We start from the raw sequence: 26,422 nt of genomic DNA on the forward strand, positions 1-26,422 counted from the left end.
AAATGAATATGCAGATGGAGGCAAAACTAGCCTGTTCCACAGTTGGGGAAGGAAACTACCTGGATCTCTACAGGGGATAACAGGACAGAGTTCACCTGTCTATAAGCAAGAGATACATTGCATTACCACAAGGTATATAATTTGCACTTGTAAAATAGCTCACATAAAATCAGTCAGATAACACTAAAGGGTATACCATAAAAAACAATGCATAGTTTTCCTTTGGGGCACAATTTTTTCTTCATATTCCTGATTATTAGATTTAACAATGTAATCCTTCTCCACTAAGGAGAGATTTTTTGAGAGCTTATTTATACTTTTAAAGCTCAACTTTTTTTCTTAACATTATGACTAAAGATGAAAGGAGGGCAGAAATAATGTGTTTACAAAAGTACATATGATTGTTAAAAAAAAAGAGGAAATCTCTATGTTTAGGAGTATGATCTTTACTTAATATGCATAGGGAAGGAGATGGTAAGAGAAAAGAAATAGCTGGTATTTCATACACACTATCTCATTTGGTGCTCCCAATGAACTTGAGAGTTAGGTGAAGTGGTTTCTTCTTTCATAGATGAGGAGACTGGATCCCAGAGTAATTAAGTAGCTTACATAGAATCACACAAATAATACATAGCAGATCCCAGACGTAAACCCAGTCCTTCTGGTCCTGAAGGTTATGATTTTTTTCCATTATGACACAGTGCACTGGAAGGGATGCTATTAGGAGGGAGAGCAATGGTTAAGAAGTTCTGTGACTCACCTCAAACAGGGAAGCTCAGCAGTGGTTTCAAAGGAGGCACATTGCAATACTTCTCATTGGTGAGTGTCAGATATTTGTCACACTTTTCTCACTTTGTTGAGTGCATTGGGGTGATAACAAACAAAAATTGCTTCTGATCTCATAGGCTTAGATGAGACCATTTATTTAAATGAAATGTTTTGAATGAACTATCAGTTGAAGCTAAAGGGATGGAAGCAGATTGATGGAGACAAAATGCCTTGCATTAAGGATGGTTCTGAATCAAACTTCTTTACACACGAAAAGCTTACATTCTGATCAATAATGCTCATTGTGTATTTACTAAATACCTACTATGTGCTTAGTACTAGACTGAGTGCCCCAGGGTTCATAACAGTGAATCAAATGCAAATCAGATCCTGTTTGGAGCATACTAGGAAAGATGAGAAACAAAAAAAATGGACTTGAATACAACATGATAAGGGATATGGGGCTATGGAAATTCTCAGATAATATTCAGATGGGGAGAATCAAATTCATTGAGTGAGTATCATTTGACTTTGAAGGATTGGAATATTTGAGCATGAAAACAAGTTATATGTATGTATGCGTAGAGCCTAGCTACCAATTTCATTATTATAAATCCAAACACAGCAAAATTCCTTCTTAAAATTTTTAATGTTAAAAAATCTACTTTCAATATTTCAGGATCTAACAAATTGATCAACTTGCTATTCATTTTGCACAGTAGTAGAAGATTCAACTAACACAAGAGAAAATCTTCAATTCTATTTTTGTTACTTCCTAAAATGAAAGGAAATGTCATTTGGGTTCAGGAGAAATTCTCAGGTCTCTTTATTTCAAAACGAATTCCAAAATTAGCATTTAAAGTAGCCTTCTAAAGCTAAACGGGTGTTTATTATCTACTCCAATCCCAAGACAACAAGAATCCCATGTTTTCCAGCAATTCTCCATATGATGACATTTTATTACAGCATAAATAAAAGTATATGTAGATTACATTAGAAAATTATTCTTATCCTGAATGTTTCATTTAGTCTCTGCAATCTTTAAAATAGGAAATGAACCTGGTTACCACAAGCAAAGTGTCCTGAATCTTCCAAAACATAAACACTCACTTTAAGGTGATCCTATAATGAATAGCAACACCACCACCACCACCAGTAGTTTACTTGTATTAGAAAGAGTCTCAGCAAAAATGCCCTCTCAGTGAGGCTTGGTTGGGCACATACTTGTTGCAGAATGACTCAAGGGCTTTTCAGCAAGACATTTCTGACTTGTCCTTAATGCCTGATTTTTTTTATATTTGCCCCACAATACACCATCTAAGTGTAAATGATAACAAGTAGAACACTAAGTATAAACCAGGCACATAATTGATAATAAATATTTGTAACTCTAATGAGTAATGACATGGAAATATAAAGAATTCAGCAAATAAATGCAAATTTAATTTCCTAACAAATGAGTATAAGACCCATAACAGTGCTCTGTTTTAACAAAAAAGGAGGCTTATATATTTTTTAAAATCCACATTGTCGCTCCCCCTCTTCGTGGAGGAACGACACAGGACCCTGCGCTGTTCTTTCGTCTGCTCAGCCCTCCCCGGGTTTGCTGCTGGTTCTTCCCGGGTTGGCTACCGACCCTTCCACCTCTGTGGAAGGGCAGTTCCCCCTGCCACTTTCCCCACTTCCGCGGGGGAGCGGCACACCGCCGGCCGGCTCTCTCGGGGGCTGCTCAGGTGTTCCTTCAGATAGATGTTCCTGGTGCATGGTGTCTCTCTCCTCCTTTATAGTCCTCTTCCGCCAATCCCAACTCTGCTACCCATACGCCGAGTATGCTGCTCTCCTCCAATCAGGAGCAGGATCAGCTCCTGCAGGTCATCACTCAAGTTGGCGAGAGGCAGCTGTGTAGAAGTTGTTACTCCCTTCTCAGGGCCATATTGTGGGAGAGCAGATGCATAGAATAAGTCTTAATTCCAGTAACAGTCTAGTCCGAGTTGCTCCCCACACACATTCTGTTGAAATACATGAGGGCCTTTCATCAGAAAGCCATGCATCTGATACATGGTCTACTGTAACACAAGCATTTGTTTGATAAATCAGAAAAAGAATCTGAAGCTCATTTCATTTTAACATAAAACATGATCTTGTTAAATAATCTCAGTTACCCTATCATTTTTACCTTTTTTACCTTATCTTTATAATTTAGTGGTTCCCAACAAGGGTGCACTTGGTAATGCTAGAAATGTTTTTGGTTATCACAACAGGGGCTGTAAGGGGTCAGGTGCCACTGGCATCTGATAAGTAGAAAACAGGGGTGCCCCTGAAGATCCTCCAGTGCTCAAGAAAGACCCCTACAACAAGGGATGATCTGGACCAAAATGCCAAAACCATAAAGATTCAGAAAGCCTATTTTAATAAAGAAGCTGGTAGCAATAATCGCAAATCCATTCTGGTTACAAGGGTTTCTTAGACATAAAGAATATTTATGTGTAACTCCTAGAAGCAAGAAAGCTGTAAAATGTGGTTGAGTCCTGCCAAACAAACAAAACACCTACGGTCAAAGAAGTTTGAGAAATAATAATACAAATGATTTTTTTCTTCAGGAATATCATAATTCACAAGGTTACATAAAACTTTTTGAGAATCAGAGGTGGTATCAACAACATGGCAAAGTAGAAGGCTCCAGGTTCTTGTTCCCATACAGAAACATAGAAAGCAAAGGTAAACTGTTTACCTAACTACTTGAGCCACCACTGCTGCCTCCCAAAGCTTGCATTAGAGAGGAGAGCCAGAACCAGATATCAAAACCAGACATTCAGATGTGAGAACAGAAGGTCTTATCTGGCATCTTAACTGCTCAGCTAAATGCTTGCCCAATCCCCACCCTAATGTGGCCATTCCTAATAAAGATCACAACATTTAAAAAAAGAAATCACCATCCTTTCAGATTAGAAGCTTCTAATCCCTCCTCAGGAAAACAGCACTACCATGACAGTCCATTCCCTCCACTTGCAATCTTCCCACCCTCCAAAGCTCTCTCCTACATGGGCATGAAAGCACCATACAACACAGGAAGCAATTATAAAAAATGGGGCTTACATGTCTTCAGATATCAAGGCTCTGGTGCTTAACGCTACATGCTTGTGATTCTGTATGCTTTGTTTTCTCCATTTATCTCTTTTTGACTTAATGGCGAGGAAATTTTTGTTAGAAAAAATTTTATACCAAAGAAAATTTAATTTCAATATAAAGCAAACACATATATCAATATCCCATTCCCATCCAGGAGCCCCGCACTAAAGCAACTGTTGTACTTGAAGAAACATTCAATTATTTACAAGAACTAACATGCAAGATGAAAATGCCATTCTTGTGTATTTCTGACAGAAGTGAAAAAAAAATAACAGTTTCATCTTAGAAGCAAAGAATGCCCTCTGCTCTCAAGTAGTCTTTCATCTTAAACATGTTGGAAAACAACGAGGGCAAAACTAACCGACAGTGACTAATTGTCTTATTACATAGGATCCCCTATGCTTTCCTGATGCTTGTTTTTAAATAGAATCTATCAAAAAATTTAATAAAATAGTATTTGTCATTAACTTAGAAAGCTTTGGTCAATACATAATACATGTATATGTATATATCATTATAACTGTAAATATACACATATATACTTTTAATAAGCTTATTTTAATATACCTACAATGAATAAAATTTCATTATCATGATAGAAATTATGCATATTAATTCTACAATCTGAATATGTAAAATAAAGGATCTTACTGCATTTTTATGAGTAAAGCCTGAGTCATTATATTAAATATATTGAATAAAATGAATGAGTCAAACACAGTAAGTATTTGTCATCAATATTGTCTGCCTTGTCCACGTTTCACTTCTATGCTACCTCATCACACTTGTGAAAACATAGTAGTCTCATTTGGTGCAACTGGCCCCAGGGACATCATTTTCTATCCAATTGTTCTGCTAAAGCAGACTTTGTTGATGCCACAGAGCATAGCATCAAATTTATTATATATAGTCATACATACAGTCCCTATGCTCTTCCATGCCCATGGCTAATCCTCAGTTTCAGTAATGGAACACCCATGGAGTTCCACAGAAATTTCTGCTGTACTCCAACCTCCCAATCTGATTCCAAAGCAAGGCCAAGTAAACTTGACCCATAGACTAAAGCTGGCCTACAACCTGTTTTGTAAATAAAGTTTTACTGGAACACAGCAACATTCAAGGTTTATATATTGCCTACAGTGCATTTTTACTGCAGAGGCAAAACTGAGTTGTCATGGCAGAGATTCTATGTCTAGCAAAGCCTAAACTATTTACTATCTGGTCCTTAAAAATGTTGTCAACTTGTCATCTAGGGTACTGAGTGTCCAAGATAGCTCATGGATGAATTCACACATTTGTCAAATCTGAACACAAGTATATTTTTTTCATTTGCATCACTGAACTGTAAATCTATACTAGATGATCATTATACAGATTTGTTCTTTGACAAATAGTTGGGAAACATTAAACTGATCTTTACTTAGTATTTACTCCTCTTCTCTTGCCTCTCCATCCTCAGTACCTATTATGCAGCCCCCAATGAGACATTCCTTCCTTGGCAGGAGCACAGGACTTTACAATAGCCCTGTGATGATCGCCATTGGTGCTCATCATAGTTCTATTATCATCTAACGTATTTGCTACAAGAAGAATGAATTCTTTGTGCTCACTTCAGCATATACTGAACTTGGAAGAATGTATTAATTGAGTTTATAAACTAATAATGTGGATCAGCATTTTCTAAACCATGCTTTGAAAACTGCTTGCTAACTTTGAAATTTAGTCCATAAAAAGTAAAGTCCATCTAAAAAAAAACAAAAAACCAATAGTCAAAATAAGTTTGAGAAATAATGACATAAATTACTTTCTTCAGGAGTATCATAATTCACATGGTTAGGGCCGGCGCCGCGGCTCACTAGGCTAATCACTAGAATTCTGGCTGTTGGTGTTTTCCTGCTATACTAACTGAACATCCTTTAAAAATATATCTTCAGGGCCAGCGCTGCGGCTCACTAGGCTAATCCTCCACCTTGCGGCGCCGGCACACTGGGTTCTAGTCCCGGTCGGGGCGCCGGATTCTGTCCCGGTTGCCCCTCTTCCAGGCCAGCTCTCTGCTGTGGCCAGGGAGTGCAGTGGAGGATGGCCCAGGTGCTTGGGTCCTGCACCCCATGGGAGACCAGAAGAAGCACCTGGCTCCTGCCATCGGATCAGCGCGGTGCGCCGGCTGCAGTGCGCCGGCCGCGGCGGCCATTGGAGGGTGAACCAATGGCAAAAGGAAGACCTTTTTCTCTGTCTCTCTCTCTCACTGTCCACTCTGCCTGTCAAAAAAAAAAAAAAATTCACATGGTTAAATAAAACTTTCAGCTAATAGGAGGTGATATCAACAAAATGGCAAAGTAGAAAGCTCCAGGTTCTTATCCCCCTACAGAAACACAAAAAGCAAAGTAGAAATGGCCAGGATCAACTTTGCCAGAATCTTGGAAAACTGTAAAAGTGTACAGTAACCATTTGACCACTGCATCAAGAAAAAGGAAACTTCAAAATAGCAGGAAGGTTTTGTGGTATTTTTACCTGCTGTTTCTATATGCCCTCCCTGTTATGGAAGTGATTTTGGTTTTGAGTAGATAACAGGCTGCATTCCCAGTGTGGGGCCCTGGGTCCTGGTTCTAGGAGAAGAGAAAACTTTAATGAAAGATTATTTTGTGTATCAGCACTAACCTATCCATAGGCTTCCAGAAGGACAGATGTAAGCCTTGTATTTGCTTTCTAGGGTTACCATAACAATGGATCACAGACAGGGTAGGCTAAACAACAGACATTTTCTCCCCATTCTGGATGCTAGAAATCCCAAACCCAGATGTCGGCATCTGTGGTCTCCTTTGGCTTGTAGATGTCTGCCTTCTGACTGTATCCTCATATGTTCCTTTCTCCATGCACACACATACTGGCCTATCTTTTCTCCTCCTCTAAGTATGTTAGTCACATAATATTAGGGCTCACTCTCATGACATCATTTAACCTTATTTATTACTTTCTAGATCTTATATCCAAAGCTGTTTACATTCTTAAGTTCTAGAGGTTAGGATGTATGAATTTGGGGGAGACAGAGGGGACACAATCCATGCCATAACAGTGTTTATCACTGTTTTCTCCTAACTTCAAACCTCAGATGAAAAAAAAAAAAGTGGTACTGATGAAAAACATTGCAAGCCAAATCAAAAACCTTTACACACCACAGGGGAAAAGATTAACATACAATATGTTGTCTTTTAGACAACGTAAAAGCCTGGAAGTAAAAGCTGGAGGGAGTTTCCTAAGGAAATGAGGACATTCAAAATCAGCCAAGTACATGGCAAACTTAGAAGGCCACTGCATTCTCAGGCAAGATGTGTATACAGAAAAGATATGATCAGACCGGAAGCTTCCTCCTTGGGCTGATTCCTAGACTCATTTCAAGTCTGGCTAAGTGCTGAAGAAATGCTCCAGGACAGAACCATTCTGCAAAAAAACGAGAAAAGTGTGGTTTAGTTTTATTTGTTTGGTCAACTGGTTTTTATTTTCAATTTTCTAGTGTTCAAGAAAATCTCTGTTATTGTGTACCTGAGCACAAACTGAGGGAGAGAGACTTTAGTAAACATATGAGACGTGAAACATTATAGTCTTGGCAAAAATAGTTTTGGCAAGTCACTAAATAAATGGTCTACTATAGATTTAAACAATCTGCGTACCCAACAAACTTTGGGAAGAGAGATAATATGGCTTTCAAAGTTACCACATTATAATTTTCAAATGTCCATTTTTCAACAAAAATCACAAAGTAATAGGAAAGTATTACTCATTCAAAAGAATAAATAGACAAAAATCATCCCCTAGGAAAATGAAATATTGTGCTTAACAAAATATTGTACTTAAACAAAAACTTTAAAAAAACTGTCTTAAATATGCTCAAAGACCTAAAGGCCAAGGAAAAACAATGGAAAGAAATCAAGAAAATGATATATGAATTAAATGAGAGTACCCATAAAGAGATAAAAATTATAAAAAGAAGTCAAACAGGAATTCTGCAGATGAAATGCGAAGGAGAAATGCAAAATCCACTAGAAGACGGCCGGCACCGCGGCTCACTAGGCTAATCCTCCGCCTAGCGGCGCTGGCACACCGGGTTCTAGTCCCGGTCGGGGCGCCGGATTCTGTCCCGGTTGCCCCTCTTCCAGGCCAGCTCTCTGCTGTGGCCCGGGAGTGCAGTGGAGGATGGCCCCTGCACCCCATGGGAGACCAGGAGAAGCACCTGGCTCCTGCCATCAGATCAGCGCGGTGCGCCTGCTGCAGTGCGCCGGCCGCGGCGGCCATTGGAGGGTGAACCAACGGCAAAGGAAGACCTTTCTCTCTGTCTCTCTCTCTCACTGTCCACTCTGCCTGTCAAAAAAAAAAATCCACTAGAAGAATTCAGTAGTAAATTTGAGCAGGCAGAAGACAAAAAGATAGGACAAATGAAAGTATCAATTCTGAGGAGCAGAAAGGAAAGAGAATGAAGCAAAGTGAACAGAGTATAAGATGTCAAGGAGACATCAACAAACCAACATACACATTCTGAGAGTTCCAGAAAAAATAAAGAAAAGGTGGAAATGATTTTTTTTTTACAGTCAAAGTGAGACAGTGAGAGAGAGAGACAGAGAGAAAGGTCTTCCTTTTTTCCGTTGGTTCACCCTCCAATGGCCGCTACTATGGCACCGATCTGAAGCCAGGAGCCAGGTACTTCCTCCTGGTCTCCCATGCAGGTGCAGGGCCCAAGCACTTGGGCCATCCTCCACTGCCTTCCCAGGCCACAGCAGAGAGCTGGCCTGGAAGAGGAGCAACTGGAACTAGAACCCGGTGCCCCAGCCGGGATTAGAACCCGGAGTGCCAGCGCTGCAGGCAGAGGATTAGCCTAGTGCGCTGTGACGCAGGCCTGAAATAATTTTTAAATAGAATAATTTAAAGAGTTTCCCATATTTGGTACAAGCATGAATCTACAAATCCAAGAAGTCTAATGAATTCTAAGCAGAATAAACTCAAAAAGATTGACACCAACATACATTATAATTAAACTGTTGAAAGCCAAAAAGTAGACACTTTAAAAGCAGCTAGAAAAAGACAACTGATTACATTCCTGGGATCTCCAATAATATTATCAGCTGATTTCTCAGCAGAAATTTTGAGGGGTGAAGACAGTACGATGATGCAAAGTGCTGAAAAACCAACCCTCTAATTTATAGCCAGCACAACTGCCCTTCACAAATGAATGGGAAATGATGACATTTGCAGATCAACAAAAGCTGAAGGAGTCCATTACCCCTAGACTTACCCTACAAGAAATGATAAAGGGAGTCCTTCCAGTGGAAATTTTTTAAAATGCTAGATAGTGATTAAAGTCTTATGAAGTAATCAAGGGCTCCAATAAAATATAAATCTAAAATATATTTAACAGTGAAAATATAACATATAAAAGCAATGTCCTGTAGCTTTGTTTTATAACTCACTTTGTATCTCCTACATGCTTTAAAATACAAATGCATAAGAGAATTGTTAGCCTGTTTTATTGGGCATTCAAAAATATGTAATCTGTGTCAACAGTAATACAAAGGGGACAGGATGGAGCTGGATGGGGTTTTTATATTTTATTGAAGTTAAGTTGGTATCATTTTTTACTAGGTTGTAATAAATTTAGGATATTAAATGTAATCCCTGTGGTAACATAAGGAAAATATCTGAAAAGTATACAAAAAATGAAATGAGAATTCCAGTGACTCACCACAAAAATATCACACTAAACACAAAGAGTAGTAATAGAAGAAATTAGGTCCCAAAACAGCTATAAAAATGCTATAAGATATTCATAAAGCAAATACTAAAATGACAGAAGTCTTTATAAGTAATCACTTTATTTCTAAGTGGGTTAAACTTCCCAGTCAAAAAACGTAAATAAGAAGAATGTATAAAGCACACCTTGATCCAACTATATGCAATCTACAAGAGACTCACTTAAGATCCAAAGACGTAATAGCTTGACAACAAAAGGATAGAAAAAAATATTCTATAGAAACAGTAACCAAGAAAGGGTGAGATATTGGCCTCAGGCATTTTATTCCTGTTAGGAAAAATGTCCTTAAAGTATGGCAATTTCTGCCTCTTACAAACTCGGTGACTGTGGGAAAATTAATCAACCACCTTTGTGCCTTGTTTTTTCTCATCTATAGAATGGGGACCATGATGGCACCTAAATATTGAAGAATGAAATAAGACACTCATTGGCCAGGAGCGAGGTTTTAATATTATGTGTCAGTTCTTAGTACAAGTACGTGCTAATTCCTCATAAAAAAAGAAAAAGAAAAAGAAAAAAGAAAAGCTTACTGGAGCAGGCAGGCATTTGGCCTAGTAGTCAAGATGTGCTTGAGAGACCAGCATCCCCTATCAGAGTGCCTGAGTTTGAGTCCCAGCTCTGCTTCTGATGCAGCTTCCTGCTAATGCACACCCTGCCAGGCAGCAGGTGATGGCTCAAGTAGCTGAGTCCTTGCTGCCCAGGCAGTAGACATGGCTTGGGTTCACAGCTCCCATCTCAAGCCTGGATCAGCCCTGATTACTTCACACATCTGAGGAGTGAGCCGGCAGATGTATGTTCACTCTCTCTCTTTTTCTCTCTCTCTTGTGCTCCCCTCTCTCCTTTAGTCCATGTCTCCCCATCTCTGCCTCTCAAACAAAAATAAATATTAAAGGAACTTTCAAAAACTGTTTTTCTGTCCAAGGTTTTATATAGAAGTGCAAGAACTTTGAAACAAAATGCCCAGAATTGATGGGGTCAGATGTAAAGGAGCAAGAAACACACAAACAGGTGTAAAGTAGCATGGTAGCAAAGTGGTTGAAAGTTTAGGGTTTTGAAACATCAATGAGACATTGAGTCTCAGCTTTTCTAATTCCAGTAGCCTGACATGAAGCAAGTTCCTTAACCTCTCAGAACCCCTACTTTTCTCATCCACAATTATGTACTAGAAAAGTAAGAAAAAAATCTCTTTTATGGTTATGGAACTAGATGGCTATTAATGTGCTTAGCATAATGTTATCATCTATGGTAGCTGAAAAATATTTCAAGTTCCCAGAATATATTTACACTGCCATTTACCAGAAAGGATACAAACATATGTATGATGGTAGGACCCAGACTCTAATGCTTCCAAGTTAGTTGGGTAGGCCAGACAGATAATATACAATGTTTCAAATCTCAAATCCCTCTTGTTAAAAAGAAATTTCTCTTTTTCATGTTTCTTCCTCCCCATCATTCATTTTCTCTCTCTCTTGCATATACGAATTCATGAAAACTTTCCACCCTGAATTGGATGATTTACAAGGAAATGTTTCTTGGTGAACAGAGAAAAAAAAAGGCAAATACACATAATATGTTATGACTTGCCTCTCCCTTGCCTAATTTATTTCTTAACAGGAAACATATTTTTAAAGATTTATTTATTATTTATTTGAAATACAGACAGACTTGGGCGGGGAAAGAAAGAGAGAGAGAGAGAGAGAATCTCCCATCTGCTGGTTCACTTTCTGAATTGCTGCAGCGGCCGGAGCTGGGCCAGACTGAAGCCAGGAGCCTAGAACTCCATTCAGGTCTCCCATTTGGGTATCAGGGTCCCAAGTACTTGGGCCATTCTCCGCTGATTTGCAAGGTACTTTAGCAGGAAGCTGGATAACAAATGAAGCAGCTGAGACTCAAGCACTGCTCTGATATGGGGCACCAGCATAGTAACCAGTGTCTTACCCCACTGTGCCACAACGTCAGCCCTGGCAGAAAAATAGATTCACAATGAAAATACAATTATATAGCTAGAAAAGAGAAGAATGGTTTTTATTGTGTTTTGAGTAACCAGAAAGTAAAGACAAAATGAAGTCAAGTAGGAAGTGACTCCGGAGAACTCATCTTGGGAGATGCTGATATAAGAGGGTAGAGATCAATTAAGAGAGGTGGGGTGTTTCAAAAAATTCAGTGGGAAAACACTTGGTAATATGGCACTTCCTGTCCTTTCAAGTCTATAAAAATTTTATGAGAAAATAAATGCAATAATTTTTCATCAAAAACAGAAAAACTAATTACATTTCAAAAAGAAAATGTTACCACATCTTCTTTTTTCTTTTTTTTTTATCAAAACTGCTTGCTCCTTTTGCCAAAAGACCTGAATTGGGGACTTACATGGCTATTTTACTCCAAGCTTTCTGTCCTCATTTCAGGAACCTAACCCGGACGTGGACCTTTAGAGATAAAACCTGGTGCTCGAGTCCGGCCACAACTGAGGTTTTTACTACCAGGTTTGAGAGGCTGCAAGCCTAGCTTACTGGGTCTGAGTACCCTAAGGTGTTGCTGAGCCTTTCTCCAGCAAGAGACAAATTTCCACAGGAGGAAGGACTAGGTGGCTCAGCATTTTCTTCTCTCAGAAAGCCTTAGGGGAAAGTACCGCAAAGGTAATCAACACATTCAAACCTGAAGCAGGGAACTGTCAGTGACTTAGCTCTTGATGAAACACAGGAGAAGACGAGCAGGAGAAGACGAGAAGTCAGGCTAGTGTCTGGTTTCTGGCCAGAAGAGTGGACTCTTAGGTCAAAGCACGTTTCGGTGTAATTACCCTGGCGCTACACTACAGTTACTGAGGCAACAATACAGGCATTAAGTGGCATTTCTGCTGGTGTTTACAACTTACAATGAGTTAATGTTCCTTGTGTTTGTATTTCTGCATATCATTTTGAATTGGGACTCAGAATATGCGAAGAAGGAATGGAGTAAATTCAGAGGTGTCAAAAGAAAGCAAGTAACCCACCGTTTTAAAAGTTGTTATACAAAAGGAAGTAGATGTTCCTGACCCATAAAACAAAATGCAGCTCTATTTTGACCTTATGGCCCCTATGTCATCACCATAGAACACCCAACAGTTGATGCCTACAAAGTTGATTATCCTAAGGTCAAAGAAAGCCACCCACTCTAACGGCTATTTTTATAGCAACATATGGCAATGAATTCCATTAAACAGTCTTCTGCTTATATTTTCCAAATCTAAAACTTCAGGGTAAGTTGCCGTTGCTTAACTGTCATTGTCCAAAATTCTAGTGGGAGTGTTATCATTATATAACACTAGGTACAATTTTCTTTGCAATCACATCATCATTTCAGTTTTATTTACATTTTTAGCCATTTGCACAGATGTTGATGGAGCTATATATTTTTGCTTCAATGTCCATTGCAATATTCTTATTGCGTTCTGCAGGTCCTCCAGTAAACGTTACTTGCAATATTTTTATCAACAGTTTTGGATCAGTCACAGAAACCACCATGGTAAGTGCTACAATGCCACTGGCAAGAGAAAAACGTGACTCAATTATGCCATGAACACAACCTGTCAAACTTTCTATTGTTCAACTTGCAGGGCCTCCTGTAAATGTTACCTGCAACATATTTATCAACAGCTTTGGGTCAATAGCAGAAACTACAATGGTGAGTGGGACTGAGCATTGAAGCCATCATGTGAAGGAATGGGATGTGGGATCACAGAGCGTATCTGCGAGACATTCGCTGAGTGCCAATTTCCAACACTGTTCACCTCTAAAAGCAATGATTGATATGCTTTAATTTTGGACAATCACTAGCAAGTGATAAGTTCTTAAAATTCAATAGTCTTTTATTGATGATGCCAGAGAAATTTTGGAAACATTTGATGTTTGGCTAGTTTTTGGTAGAATTATCAGTAATAAGCAGGATGTATAGTCAAGGATATTTAATAATATGCATCTCTAATGTTTCATAAGTATAAATGTTAAACTTGAAGACATATTTATAATGGCTGATCTTATACATATAATGGAAGTTGTAACATAGTTAAACCTCCCTATTAAATACTTGTAAGATATATACCAAGATATATACCAAGATATATACCAAGTAGCTGAACTTATAATAGCACCCACACGTATATACACACACACATATCTATGTGTGCACAATCTTGTTGGTAATAGACAGTAGTCCCAAGTCCATAGCAATTATATCATATGCATTTTTTAAAAGAAATAGATAAAACTAAAAGCCCATCATAGATTACGTTTAAACATCTTTCATATATGTGAAAAAGATGTCAGATACTATAAAACCACCCAATATTCTTTATAAATGTCATGGTCATGTTGACTGCAAAACAACTTACTGAGATCATTAGTTTTACCCTACAGAGTAGTAGTCTATAGTATGGAGATTGCTTTTTGAGTAAAATATTTTCTTAGCCCCAATACAATTTAAGTCCTGAATCAATTGGTTGGTTCCAATTTGCATGTCTCTGTAAAGTACACATCCATATTATTGTATAACTAAGTATTACAGTGGCTGATGTGCTCAAAACTCTCAAGTAGTGAATTGAGCATAATGCCATTGAGGCCATGGAGAAGTAAAAGACAGAGTTTCCTGCTTTCATGAATTTCCTCTTTAGGACACTAGGACCATGCTTAATAAATGACTATATTTTGTGGCCTCCTCGATGCTAGAAGTCATTTACAATTTGTCACTCCTTTACACTGGAGAAATTAGACAAAATCCAACTCCACTTCTCATTTTAATATTATTCTGAAATAGCATTGTCAAGAAATGAGGTTTTAGGGATTTGACCAGAAATAATGCATTAAGTATTTTACCTAAACAAGATAGTTTTGATAGGATTATTGAAAGATTCACAAGAAAAGCTAAACATGCAAAGAGTAATACAACTCTGACTTGGCATTCAGCTTCTGTCTCTTTCCTCTTGATTTTATCTTAATAAGAGAGGGGAAAGCCTCCCATAGCCCAAATCACTGTCACCAGCTTTACACGATGGCATTCAATGACAATATTTGCACGACCTAATGCTGATTGCATTAATTAAACTCCTGAGTTGCTTTGATTAAATCTCCTCATTGCATCTTACTCTCAATCAAATATGTAAATGCACACCTTTTCAATGTTCATTAATGCAAGAAAAAGCCAAACGTTTAGGAAGATGAAATGGAAGCTATGGATATTCTTGTTTTCCTCTGTCCTTAAAAGCTACTGAAGGTATTTAATAAATGGGCTGCTTATTAAATATCCTTTGTCACATTTCCTATCAGAAAATTTGGAAAGCGTTGCTCAAGGGTAACATCAACAGCCTGCCTATCCTGCTGTGTGACATAGAGTGGTTGAACTGCATGGTTAGAAAAGTGACGTGTATTTGTGCTTCTTTTGACTTTTTAGCTTTTGGTGTAATGATGAACTTCCTTTGGCTTTGAAAAATATTTTTTTTATTTTCTTCAACTATGGATTTTATGTGAAACTACAAAAATAGTTTTAAACTCAACCATGCTTACATCAAAGAAGAAATCCCCATGACAATCAAGGATGGGGATTAGCAAACTTCTTCTGTAAAAAATCAGAAAGTAAATACTTAAGACTTTGAGAGCCAGACAGCCTCTATTACAATTACTCTGATTTTGTTGGCATAAAAGCAACCATAAGAAACAAAAGGGTGTGGCTGTTGTATTCCACTAGATCTTTATTTACAAAAACAGGCTACGGCCAAATTTGCCCCACAGACTAAAGTTTACCAATCCAAGATCAAAGGCACAAAATTTTCAAATGGACAGTGTTCAAATGCTCGTAAGGACATGAGACTTGCTCCACCAAGAAAGGGTCTGATCTTTCAAGACACTTGAGGCCCATGTCTGGAAATGTGCCCTATGCCAGCTAGGTCTGGTTCTGGTGAGGATTCTATTTGAGTTAAAGACTGCTGACTTCTCCTTGTATCTCATATGTTGGAAAGTTCACAGGGGCCCCTTTTATAATGCCAGTAATCTCACTACAATGGAGGTTGGAGTTTCAACATAGAAATTCAGGGTGGAGGTAGCACAAAACCATTCAGTCCATTGCACACTCAGCATGTCATCATAGCCCAAGCTTCCTTTACCAAAACTATAGCATTTTACCACCCATAAGTTTACTAATATTTTTAGGAAAAGTGACTTAGATGAAATGGTCAAACAAAATAAATAGAACCAAATTCTTTCCACAATTGTCTTCAGCTGGAGTCAGAACCCCTAGCTTTTGCACATAAGGATGAGGTCACTGAGGACCTTGACTCACATTGTTTTCTGGGGATACTAGTTTTGTTTCTCTACATTTTCTGGAATGAATTTTCCCAATAATGCCTACGAATTTTGAGTTTTTTCTAAACATGTTTATTTTTCTCTCTCGCCTCATACCTCACTCTCATCCCATTATATGGATAGCATTATTGAAAGCTTCAGTTTTGGGAAATTGTTTCTAGATGAGGGGCAATGGTGATCTGTTTCAGGAACTCAGTGTGACTCTGTTTTGGTGCTATCTGATCTGCTCCCCTTATGGTTAATGAAATCCCAGTGGTTTACCATTGGTACTATCAGTCCACAGGCTTCAAGCTCACAGAGAGCTAATAGCAATCTTACTCCTTTGATATGTGAGGATAAGATGTGTACACACAGGGCAGAGTATATTTCTGCTAGACTAAGGAATATTTTTATGGATCATTATGATGATACGCATCATTCAAAAATATACGTTTTTCATTAAGAGACAGGGGATAACTCAGTAGTCATTCCTAGTTGACCCTATGTTAAGAGTATTCAGTAGAACAAATTTTGTATGGTCACAGAAGGGTTACAAGACAAGTAAGGAATACATGATGAAATAGCTAATATTCTGTTTTTGGAAGGTCAGTTTACCATTTCCTTTTCTTTTTCTTTCCCCCTTTCCTTAGTTGCTGATGCCAAGAGAATTTACAGGAAGGGGAGTATATTTGCAATCCTCTTTTTCTAGTTGTAAAGGCCTAGTTTGAGAATATTAGCAATGTCAGTAAAGATCAAGGGTGGCGTGCACACCATGAGCATACAGCTCTCTCCAAAGCTAGGCCAACACAAATGCAGAAGAGATGGTCTCTTCCCAGCTTCCAAATGATACCTGGGAGGAAATGAGGACATAGTGTGTGATGTGGACCTGTGGATGCTGAAATTCTACCTATGCCACAGCAGTAAACCCTTAGCCTCTCCTGAGCTGCAACGGGAGCTGAGAGCATATAAAATGTGTCCACTCTGAGAACATAATTCTGCTTCTCCCAAACTCTGCCTCAAAAGGTAACTTCCACATGCTCTACTGGTGACTGCAACAGGGTGCAGAACTGCTTTACCTTCTATCTGAAATCATGTTCCTGAGGAACTTGGTTAAGAAGTTAGATCATCTTTTCATTCTATGGCTTTTCATTCTGCTTTTCATTCTATGGCTACATAAGCAAGTCGTAAGAAGAAGCTCACTTATCAGGGATAGCAGGTAGCCCAGATCTTACTTCTGACTACGTATGTAAGAATCTGGAATCTACCATAAGCCTGGCATTTAAAAAAACTGATATATAAGGTAACCTTGGTCTCTAAATTCGCAATGTAATGTTAAATCCTGAGCTTTGCATTAAAAAAAAAAAAAACCGTCCCATGATTTCAAGCTCAGGGCCAGCTTTCCACATTAAAGCTAGCACAGACTCGAGATTATAAAAACTTTACTGCAGTATAGCCAGAGGTAAAACAAAAGTGTCACATGGACAGTATTGGGAACGAAGCATACACTTGTATCTGATACCTTTGTGATATAATTGGATTGAACAGTGTATGTATACAAAAATAAAAGAGTAATTATATAGTTTAATAAGAGTATTAGGAGATAGAGTGACAATCTCTGTGTACAAATGCTAATGCAAATAGAATAGTGTCAAGATAATTCAATTTTTAAAAAGATAATTCAACTTAAGGAAACAGTCTGTAGGGTAAGCAAAGCATTAGAAAGCACCAGGAAAAGTGAAACTTGAAAAATTTTCAATTTGCCATGAAATAATAATATAGAATGTAGGTAATCAAATCACTTGTGCTAAGAATATAATAAAGATTAAATGATTTAAACGTAGCTTTTAAAAATTAAAGATATATGTATGTATAGAATTTGAATATTTCCAATTCCTAATCTGATACCCAGATAGTCAATAACAGGGAAACAAATTTTGGTTCAAGGAAATATGTCATTTATTGAAAGCAGGAAATATCCCTGTAGAAAGAAGGCAGTGGAAAAGAAAACTGAATATGTACTTAAGCATTTTTGTCAATATTTACTTCCCTTTTAATAATTCATTAAATCTAAAAGCAAAAATAAAGGCAAAGAAAGACTAAAGAACAATATAACTAGCCTCTTGTGGCTTGGGATATTGTGAGACAATAAATATACCTGTAAATAAACAGAAATGATGCATAGGAATAGATAACTCACATGTGTCAAATTTTTTACCCTATATTGAAAACGATAGTGAATTGGAAGCATGAGGCAGCCACAGCTCCAGATATCTATTTTTTGGTTATCTGCTTCTCTTCATCCTTACATATCCTTTTCTATTCTTAATGATTTCTCAGAGTGGCTTTTTATTTTAGAATTGTGTATATTATTGTAAATAAAATGTGGATATATTTCAATTACTATATATTAAAAAGTATAAATACTTAACACCAAAATCTCTATAAAGGTCTTATTTCATATATTTGCTATAACTGTGGTATAAAATATTTTCCTCTAAGTTTTACACTTACTTTTGCTTAAAAACAACAGAATTACTTTACTTTAAGGTCACCTTTTAGACATTTAATGATTCTACTGAAATAAGATAGACTCCAAGCTCTTTTTAAAGTTCTAATATCTATTTCATCATTTCTACATATAATACTCAAAATAGAAATCGAGAAAACACTATGAATATATTGAGATACTTTTCTTAAAGGTCATTGTTTTCCTATTGTATGATACTAATGTAATAGTCTCTAGAGTCTTTCAATATGCATCTTTAACTCAAGGGAGGTTTGCAAGGATGTCCTAATGGCAATTTTGCTGCCTGATGCTCTCTGGTTTCTCATGGTCTCTTCTGCTCTAAGATTAATTCTTGAGGAAGGGGAGGTTCACTGGCCTCCCAATGGCCCAAGAGACTTTTCATCTGTCATTTCCACTCATCATTATCTCCCATACTTAGAGTTTCTCTATCTCCATAATGGGCTGAGGGGTAGGATCTTCTTCTGTTCTATTCTATGCCCTGTTCAAACAAGCGTACAGGCTCCTCACAAATACTTTTGTTAAAGATAACTGGGATACTCCAGGGAAAGAAAAGACAATAAGTGTCAAACACTGGAGAAGCTGCATTCCTCCTCAGGAAACCTTAAGAAAATCTCACACTTGATGTACCTAATGTATACTTATATGTAAATTGGATTGTTCTATGCTTAATAGCCCCTTCTTTGATTCTCACAATTTTCTTTTTTCTTTTCTTTTCTTTTTTTTTTATTTTTTGGACAGGCAGAGTTAGACAGTGAGAGAGACAGAGAGAAAGGTCTTCTTTTTTCCATTGGTTCAACCCCCAAGTGGCCACTATAGCCAACGTGTTGCTGCCGGTGCACTGCGCTGATCGGAAGCCAGGAGCCAGGTGCTTCTCCTGGTCTGCCACAAGGGTGCAGGGCCCACGCACTTGGGCCATCCTCCACTGCACTCCTGGGCACAGCAGAGAGCTGGCCTGGAAGAGGAGCAACCAGGACAGAATCTGGCGCCCCGACCTGGACTAGAACCCAGGGCAGGCAGAGGATTAGCCTAGTGAGCCGCAGCACTGGCCAATTCTCATTCTTTATTCACACAACACTTCAAAGTTTCCAGTAACTCCAGTTCCCAATGAGACACTGTAATGATAATAATCTCTTTCTAGTTACAACCCTCTGGTCACTTTGGACAATTCCTAACCTGTGTGATTGGAAATTTTGAGGTTTTACCGTTCCCTGGGCCCATTCCCTGGGGGGGTCCAGTGAGCACAGAGGATGGGATGAAAGTAAGACTAGACCCCAAATGGCACCCTCTTGAGTCTGAGAATTTGCTATGCAGATCTGGTATAATCCCAAACAAGTTTTTCCACGGAGAAGTTTATGCAATGGAAAAGCTCATTATATTCTTTTAATAGCCTAGCCTTTCCTGATGACCTGGGTTTCCATGATTAATTAGTAGTTCGTAACTATTTGATTATTAGCCTTGTTTTTTCCAACACTGAATACTTTTACCAGAACTTCTAGCTCCAAAATATTCTATGAGCCTGATCATCATTCTGACTGCTCGTACAGTCACAGGAATTTGAATAGTTTAGTAAATTGGTAAAAGGGATTCATTGAAGCTCTTTTCCATACATCCGAATCTTTACAACTTAGCTATTCTTTTCCTTTTGGTCCTGAGAGAATTAACTCTAGCTGGCCATCCTGAGATCATCTTCACAGCACCTGGTAGAGTGGCCAACCATCCTTGTTTGTCTGGGGTTGAGGAGAATCTCAGGCAAGCCAGGACAAATCATTATAGTGAGATAAACAATACCAAAATCCAGGTGCCAAATATGCGGACATGAAGAAAATGAGGATAAAAAGTTAAAAAGAGAATAAGAGTAAATGAGTAGATATCATTGCAAGTAACAACAATTATCAAGAACTATTGACTCGGAAGCCATAGTCTCACCTGACTAAAGAACATGGCTGAAACCTCAGAGTCCAGATTATCAAATGAAGCAACACACTCTGTGAACCTAAAGACCTTTGAATAGAGGTATCTAGGAGAGTAGTCATTAACCCAGACTGATTAACTAGCCCAGAAGGAAACTCCCAGAACAAGTGGGAATGCCTGAGTTGTACCTGAGGCTTCTACAAGGGAGAACACCTTTGTCAGAAAGTGTTCAGCTTGAGAATACATGAAAAAAAATGTTTGGCGGAAGCATGAATATGGCTAGTATAGATACAACGCATTCAGAGGAATGATGAAATATTTAAGAATTTCAAAAGTAAGTAGCTATGAGGGAATTATTTTGTCAATGTGAAAAATGTTAAGGTTTTTGCTGATGGATACAAAAAATATTGCCCTATCATTTCACCATTTCATAAGATTTTCACTACCAAAATTGCAGAGTGGGTTTCCTTCTGCCCCCAGCATCTAAGCAGAAAGACACTAAAGATCATTTCAAACCCGATTTGGAAAATGAATCCGTTTTATTTAACACTAAGGCCATCACAGCTGACTTGTGTACTCATTGTTACCTTTTCCATAGCAAAAGAAGGTGGGGTTGGTATGACTTCCTCCCAGATGAGTAGTTTAAACAAAAGGTTCCAACTGGTGCTCTGGTTTGCTTACGTTTTTTTGTTTCTTTCCTCCCTCTGTCTGCACTCCTAACAGGAGTGGTTTATTTTGACGGATATTTATACAGCCTGGTTTACCCAGACCCCAGTGCTATCTGTATTCAATAAGAGAAAAGGGCGAGAGGGAAATGCAGATGGACTGCTTAGGCCAAGGTGGGCAGTAAGTGACTCTTGTGGGTGACTTTTCCGTAGGACTATCGAGTGAACATTTTTCTGAGACAACAATGGAATGATTCACGGCTGGCATACAGTGAGTACCCAGATGACTCCCTGGACTTGGACCCATCTATGCTAGACTCCATTTGGAAACCAGATTTGTTCTTTGCCAATGAGAAGGGTGCCAACTTCCATGATGTCACCACTGACAACAAATTGCTACGGATTTCAAAAAATGGCAAAGTGCTGTACAGTATCAGGTAAGTCTCCATTGGCTGTGTCTGTTCACTTCACCATATCTCTGTTGGCCAAAAGCTGCCTGATTCTGTAGGGCAGAATCATATGAACACTTGACTTTTGTGGTTTTTTATTTATCATTTGAATCTGTTGGTGGACAGTGCCAGAAATTCCCACGATTTCATAAGCCTGAGTCTCCACAATAAAAATGTCTGATAGAATAGTAGGCAGGTGATGATAGTGCATAAATGCCTCCACAAATGTGTTTTTGGTGGCTTCAATAGAGAAAGTAAGGCTTTTTAGTTCCATCATCACTGAATATAATGTAAAAATTTCCATTTTTTCTCATTCCCACACTTCTGCCATTCTGTAACTAACTACACATAAAAAAAAAAATCAATTGTTCAGCATGGTCACTGACAGCATACACACCGTGGGCTAGGTGAGTAGAGACCTGGTTCTAATCTAATCTCAGCTGTGCTTCTAACTAAACATACAACTTTGACCTTTTAATTTGGCTTGGGCTTGGGAAAAATAATTCCTGAAGTCCATTTTTGCTTTTATATTTACATGGTCTTCTCCAAAATCTTTACCACAACAGGCTCAAAATAGTCTCCCTTTTCTGAACTCTAATGTCAGTTTCTCTGTGACTCTGTAAGGCTCTTACTTTTTCCTGCCTTATATTTTTGGCTATGTCTGTATGTGAGTATAGCATAAGAACATGGATTTTTGGAATAATATAAAATCAAACCTAAATTTGGTCACTAAGTTACATAACCTGTAATGCTGAGTTACCTTCGCTGAAAATGAGAAACACCAGATTTATCTCCGAGTATTCTTGTGAGAATGAGTGATGGAGATGTCAGAAAGTATTTTCTGGAAATAATCAACAATGGGTATTGGAAATTTTGCTGGCCGAACTGCCTCTACGGCATCTACTCCACTCTGTCCTTTTAGCTCAAAATCAACTATAGATAATAAGCAAACAATTGAGTGTGGCTATATTTCAGTAAAATTTTATTTACAAAAACAGGTAGCAGAAAAATATAGTCTAGTAGCTGTAATTGTCCACCATAAATAAATACAATAATTGTTGATAAAAATAAAAAGAAACTAGCATTAAAAAGCTTTCAAAAAATCAGCACTTTTAAAATAGTAAACTCTTCGAGGCCAAGATACTTGGTTTTGCCTCTTTTGTAACATTTTCTAAAGGGCTAACAGTATACCGTATATGAGAGGCACTTAATTTATTGAGTGACTATTAACATTTTAAAGGTCTTTTGCATTATCTCCCCTTTTCTCAATTTTATTACAAAGAAAATCCTTGCAAATAATTTTCACACATTTGTAGACTCGTCAACATCACAACCTCATTTAACAACTCTAAAATTTGTGTGTATGCATCTCTGAGTTGTCGCTCCCCCTCTTCATGGAGGAACGACACTGAACCCTGCGTTGTTCTTTCGTCTGCTCGGCCCTCCCCGGGTTTGCTGCTGGTTCTTCCCGGGTTGGCTACTGTCCCTTCCACCTCCGTGGAAGGGCGGTTCCCCCTGGCCACATTCCCCACTTCTGCGGGGGAGCGGCACACCGCCGGCCGGCTCTCTCGGGGGCTGCACAGGTGTTCCTTCAGCTAGATGTTCCTCTTAGATGTTCCCCTTAGATGTTCCTGGTGCATGCCGTCTCTCTCCTCCTTTATATTCCTCCTCCGCCAATCCTAACTCGGCTGCCCACATGCTGAGTACACTGCTCTCCAATCAGGAGCAAGTCCTACAGTTTATTGACTGAACTGGAGGCAGCTGTGTAGAAGCTGTTTTCTTCTCCCCCAGCGCCATATTGTGGGAGAGCAGATGCATAGAATAAGTCTTAATTCCAGTAACAGTCTAGTCCGAGTTGCTCCCCACACTGAGTATATCTATATATGCATTTGTTTACATCACTCTTATATCTGAATAATTTCTCAATGTGCTAATGGCCAACAGCTCCAATGTCTTGTGAAATGCAAGAGGTTGCTCGTTTGTAAAAGGTGGCAAAGTCATTGTCTACAAAAAGAACCAGGGGACTTTTCCTAATGCTACTTCATTTTTAAGGAAACATGGAACATTCCGCATGGTGCAGCATTTGTTTGGTACAAGATGCAGAATTGAGCATGACCTAAGTTGATGTGACCTGATGAAATGGGACATATGTAGAGCATGGTGCTGGGAAGGAGTTATAAAAAGCAGCACAGGGTATCAGCTGCTTCAGCGAATCCTCTGGGCCTTGGGTGGCGTTTGCTCTGGTAAATACCCAGCCATCAAGCACTGGTGAAAGAAAAGCAGGTTGTTGTTATGGTTTTCCTTCTATTCTACGATGGGCTTCTCATTCCCCAACTGTGAAGGATAGAACACTCCTCTGACCTAGATCCAGAGGCATTTCTTATAACTCTGGCTCCTGGGGATAGCATATTACAGGCTCTGGAATGTCTTAACAATTGTTTTTGATTGGACAGGGTTTGTCCTACAGCAGGCTGATTTAGACTATTCCTTCATTGTGGGCATTTGCTGAAATCAGAGGAAAAATCCTTGGGGAAGAAGAAGTGGAGATGTCACTTTAAGAAAACACACATTCTTGGCAGATTTCAACTGCAGGAATCTAATTATTGGCCTGGAAGGGTTTTCAATGAGCCAGTCACTGTGCTGAGCCTAAAGATCCAGAGCTGAATAACATGTGGCCCCTGCCCTGGAAGGGTTCCAGTCTAATTAGGCAAGTGGATGCATGATAAATTAAATAACTGGACTAAGTAGGAAACAAGGAAATGGAAGTGGCTCTAATTCTGCAAATGAATTGTGTGACACAAGTATTGTTAGAATTTAGGATTCACTCCCATACTCCTGTTTGAGTTACAGGACTGTTTAACTAGAGGCCAAGGAATAACTAGAGCTAATATTTGCTGGATTCAATATATGCAATATAATAAATTAATGTAAATGTGAGGACATAATGGGCTCGTGGTGGACAAGATTAAAGAAAAAAGGAGAAGCCGGCACCCCGGCTCAATAGGTTAATCCTCCACCTTGCGGCGCCAGCACACCAGGTTCTAGTCCCGGTCAGGGCACCGGATTCTGTCCCGGTTGCCCCCCTTCCAGGCCAGCTCTCTGCTGTGGCCAGGGAGTGCAGTGGAGGATGGCCCAAGTCCGTGGGCCCTGCACCCCCTGGGAGACCAGGAGAAGCACCTGGCTCCTGCCATCGGATCAGCGCGGTGTGCCGGCCGCGGCGGCCATTGGAGGGTGAACCAACGGCAAAGGAAGACCTTTCTCTCTGTCTCTCTCACTGTCCACTCTGCCTGTCAAAAAAAAAAAAAGGAGAAGGTGAGCATTACTGGAGAAAAGCATCTTGTCCATGTTACTTCTTGCTGATATTTGTTTGCTTCATTTAAATCCTATTGCTTCTGAAAATTTTGTGGGAATTCTGACTTTATAAAAATATAAGATTTTTCTTTAAAATTTGAAGTCTCTTTGAAAATATCTAGTCCAACACCCTTGTCCTACTGATGAAATGGCTTCCTTTAGAAGTTAGGTGAGTCAAATAATTAGGAAAGGTAGGACAAGGATCAAAATTTTGGACTTCTGTTTCAATGCTATTGTCTTGTACCCCATATAACCTCTTCATTTATCCCAACTTAGGTCAAATACATAAATAAATACAATTCCAAAGATGTATCATTTTGGAAGCAACCTTTTTAGGAGGGTGTTTAGGAGCATAAGATATAAAGATGAAAAGGTGGAGTGTCTTAAATTTTATAAATATCTGACAAAGCTGTTTAAATTCAAAATGAAATAATTTTCTATCCAATAGGGAGATCTCATTTATAATTTCATATAGCCTGTGTACCTTACAGAGCATATCTACTTCTTGTAAATTTTTGCTATCCCAGGGATCAAAGGGCTGAAGAGATTCTAAAATCATTAGGTTAACCTCCTGCCTTTAGGCAGCCTGCTGAGAACTCATTCTATTTTTTATTTTTATTTTCAATTGATATATAATAATTGAAAAGACCTTCAGAAGAGATTTTGAATTCTGTCTTTAGATTTTATAAGGATAACAAGTTCCAGTGACATTGCAAAGAAATGATTTTTATATGACTTAAATTACATGTGCCGAAGCTTGAATCAGTGGCTTTTGCTTCCATCTGTTAATATGATAAAAAAAAATTCCCACAATTTTCTGAAAGACAGAAGGCTTACCTTACTACTTCTTGCTTTAAACACTTCTGCCCCACCAGAATTAGTGTTTGTTTACAGTTTGGGGCACCTACTCTGAACCCTGTGTGTTGAACACTATCCTTGTTACTTCTGATACTATAGGAGATACAGGCTTTAGAGTTAAACACCCTTGGGAATGAGTCTCTGGCTCCAATGCTAGCTGTATGATTTACAGGAATTTGCTATTTTTTGGGACCTCTATGCTCAACTTTGAAAAATAGATAATTTAGTTATGAGCATTAGTAGAAAACAGTGTGTTATATGCCTAGACACTCAAGATGTCATTGCCATACGTTCTAGGGCTCTTAATATTGTCTTGAAATCTAAGCATCGTGCATTATGTTCTAGCCTCTAAAATTAAGTAAACTGACAAAAATAGATCCCTACAAACTCAAAACCTAAAGGACACAACTGATACACGCACTCTTTGGGTATGATCCTATATTTAGTAGCAGTTCTTAACCTGAAGACTAGGTGAAAATCCAAGGGTTCTTTGAACCTCTCAAAAAGTGCCTGGGTATCTTGTATGCCAGGATATTTAAGCTCTTTTATGCTTTGCTTGTTTAGAAAAAAAAAAGGTCCTTATCTTTACTAAAGTGGCTATGACCCTCCAAATGTTAGCAACTTACTCCTAGATTTAGTGCATACTCCCATGTGAA

General features: G+C 38.6%; 1 protein-coding gene across 6 annotated transcripts in view; it reads left to right on the forward strand.

Moving 5' to 3' along the window:
* GLRA2 (glycine receptor alpha 2) overlaps positions 1 to 26,422 on the forward strand; it is a 202,383-nt gene that overhangs the window by 34,732 nt on the left and 141,229 nt on the right. For 2 of the 6 annotated variants that reach the window (XM_089324791.1, XM_051827599.3), the window contains exons 3-4: positions 13,131 to 13,198; positions 21,322 to 21,545. In XM_089324791.1, the coding sequence (XP_089180917.1) occupies positions 13,131 to 13,198; positions 21,322 to 21,545 (292 nt within the window). Of the gene's footprint in view, positions 1 to 13,130; positions 13,199 to 13,289; positions 13,358 to 21,321; positions 21,546 to 26,422 lie in introns of those variants that run through there. The other 4 variants (XM_051827600.3, XM_070067261.2, XM_070067262.2 and 1 more) reach the window with 3 other exon arrangements.

Source organism: Oryctolagus cuniculus, chromosome X (assembly GCF_051225735.1).
Source record: "Oryctolagus cuniculus isolate XC-2025 breed Fujian yellow rabbit chromosome X, ASM5122573v1, whole genome shotgun sequence".
In the NCBI taxonomy this organism is placed as follows: domain Eukaryota; kingdom Metazoa; phylum Chordata; class Mammalia; order Lagomorpha; family Leporidae; genus Oryctolagus; species Oryctolagus cuniculus.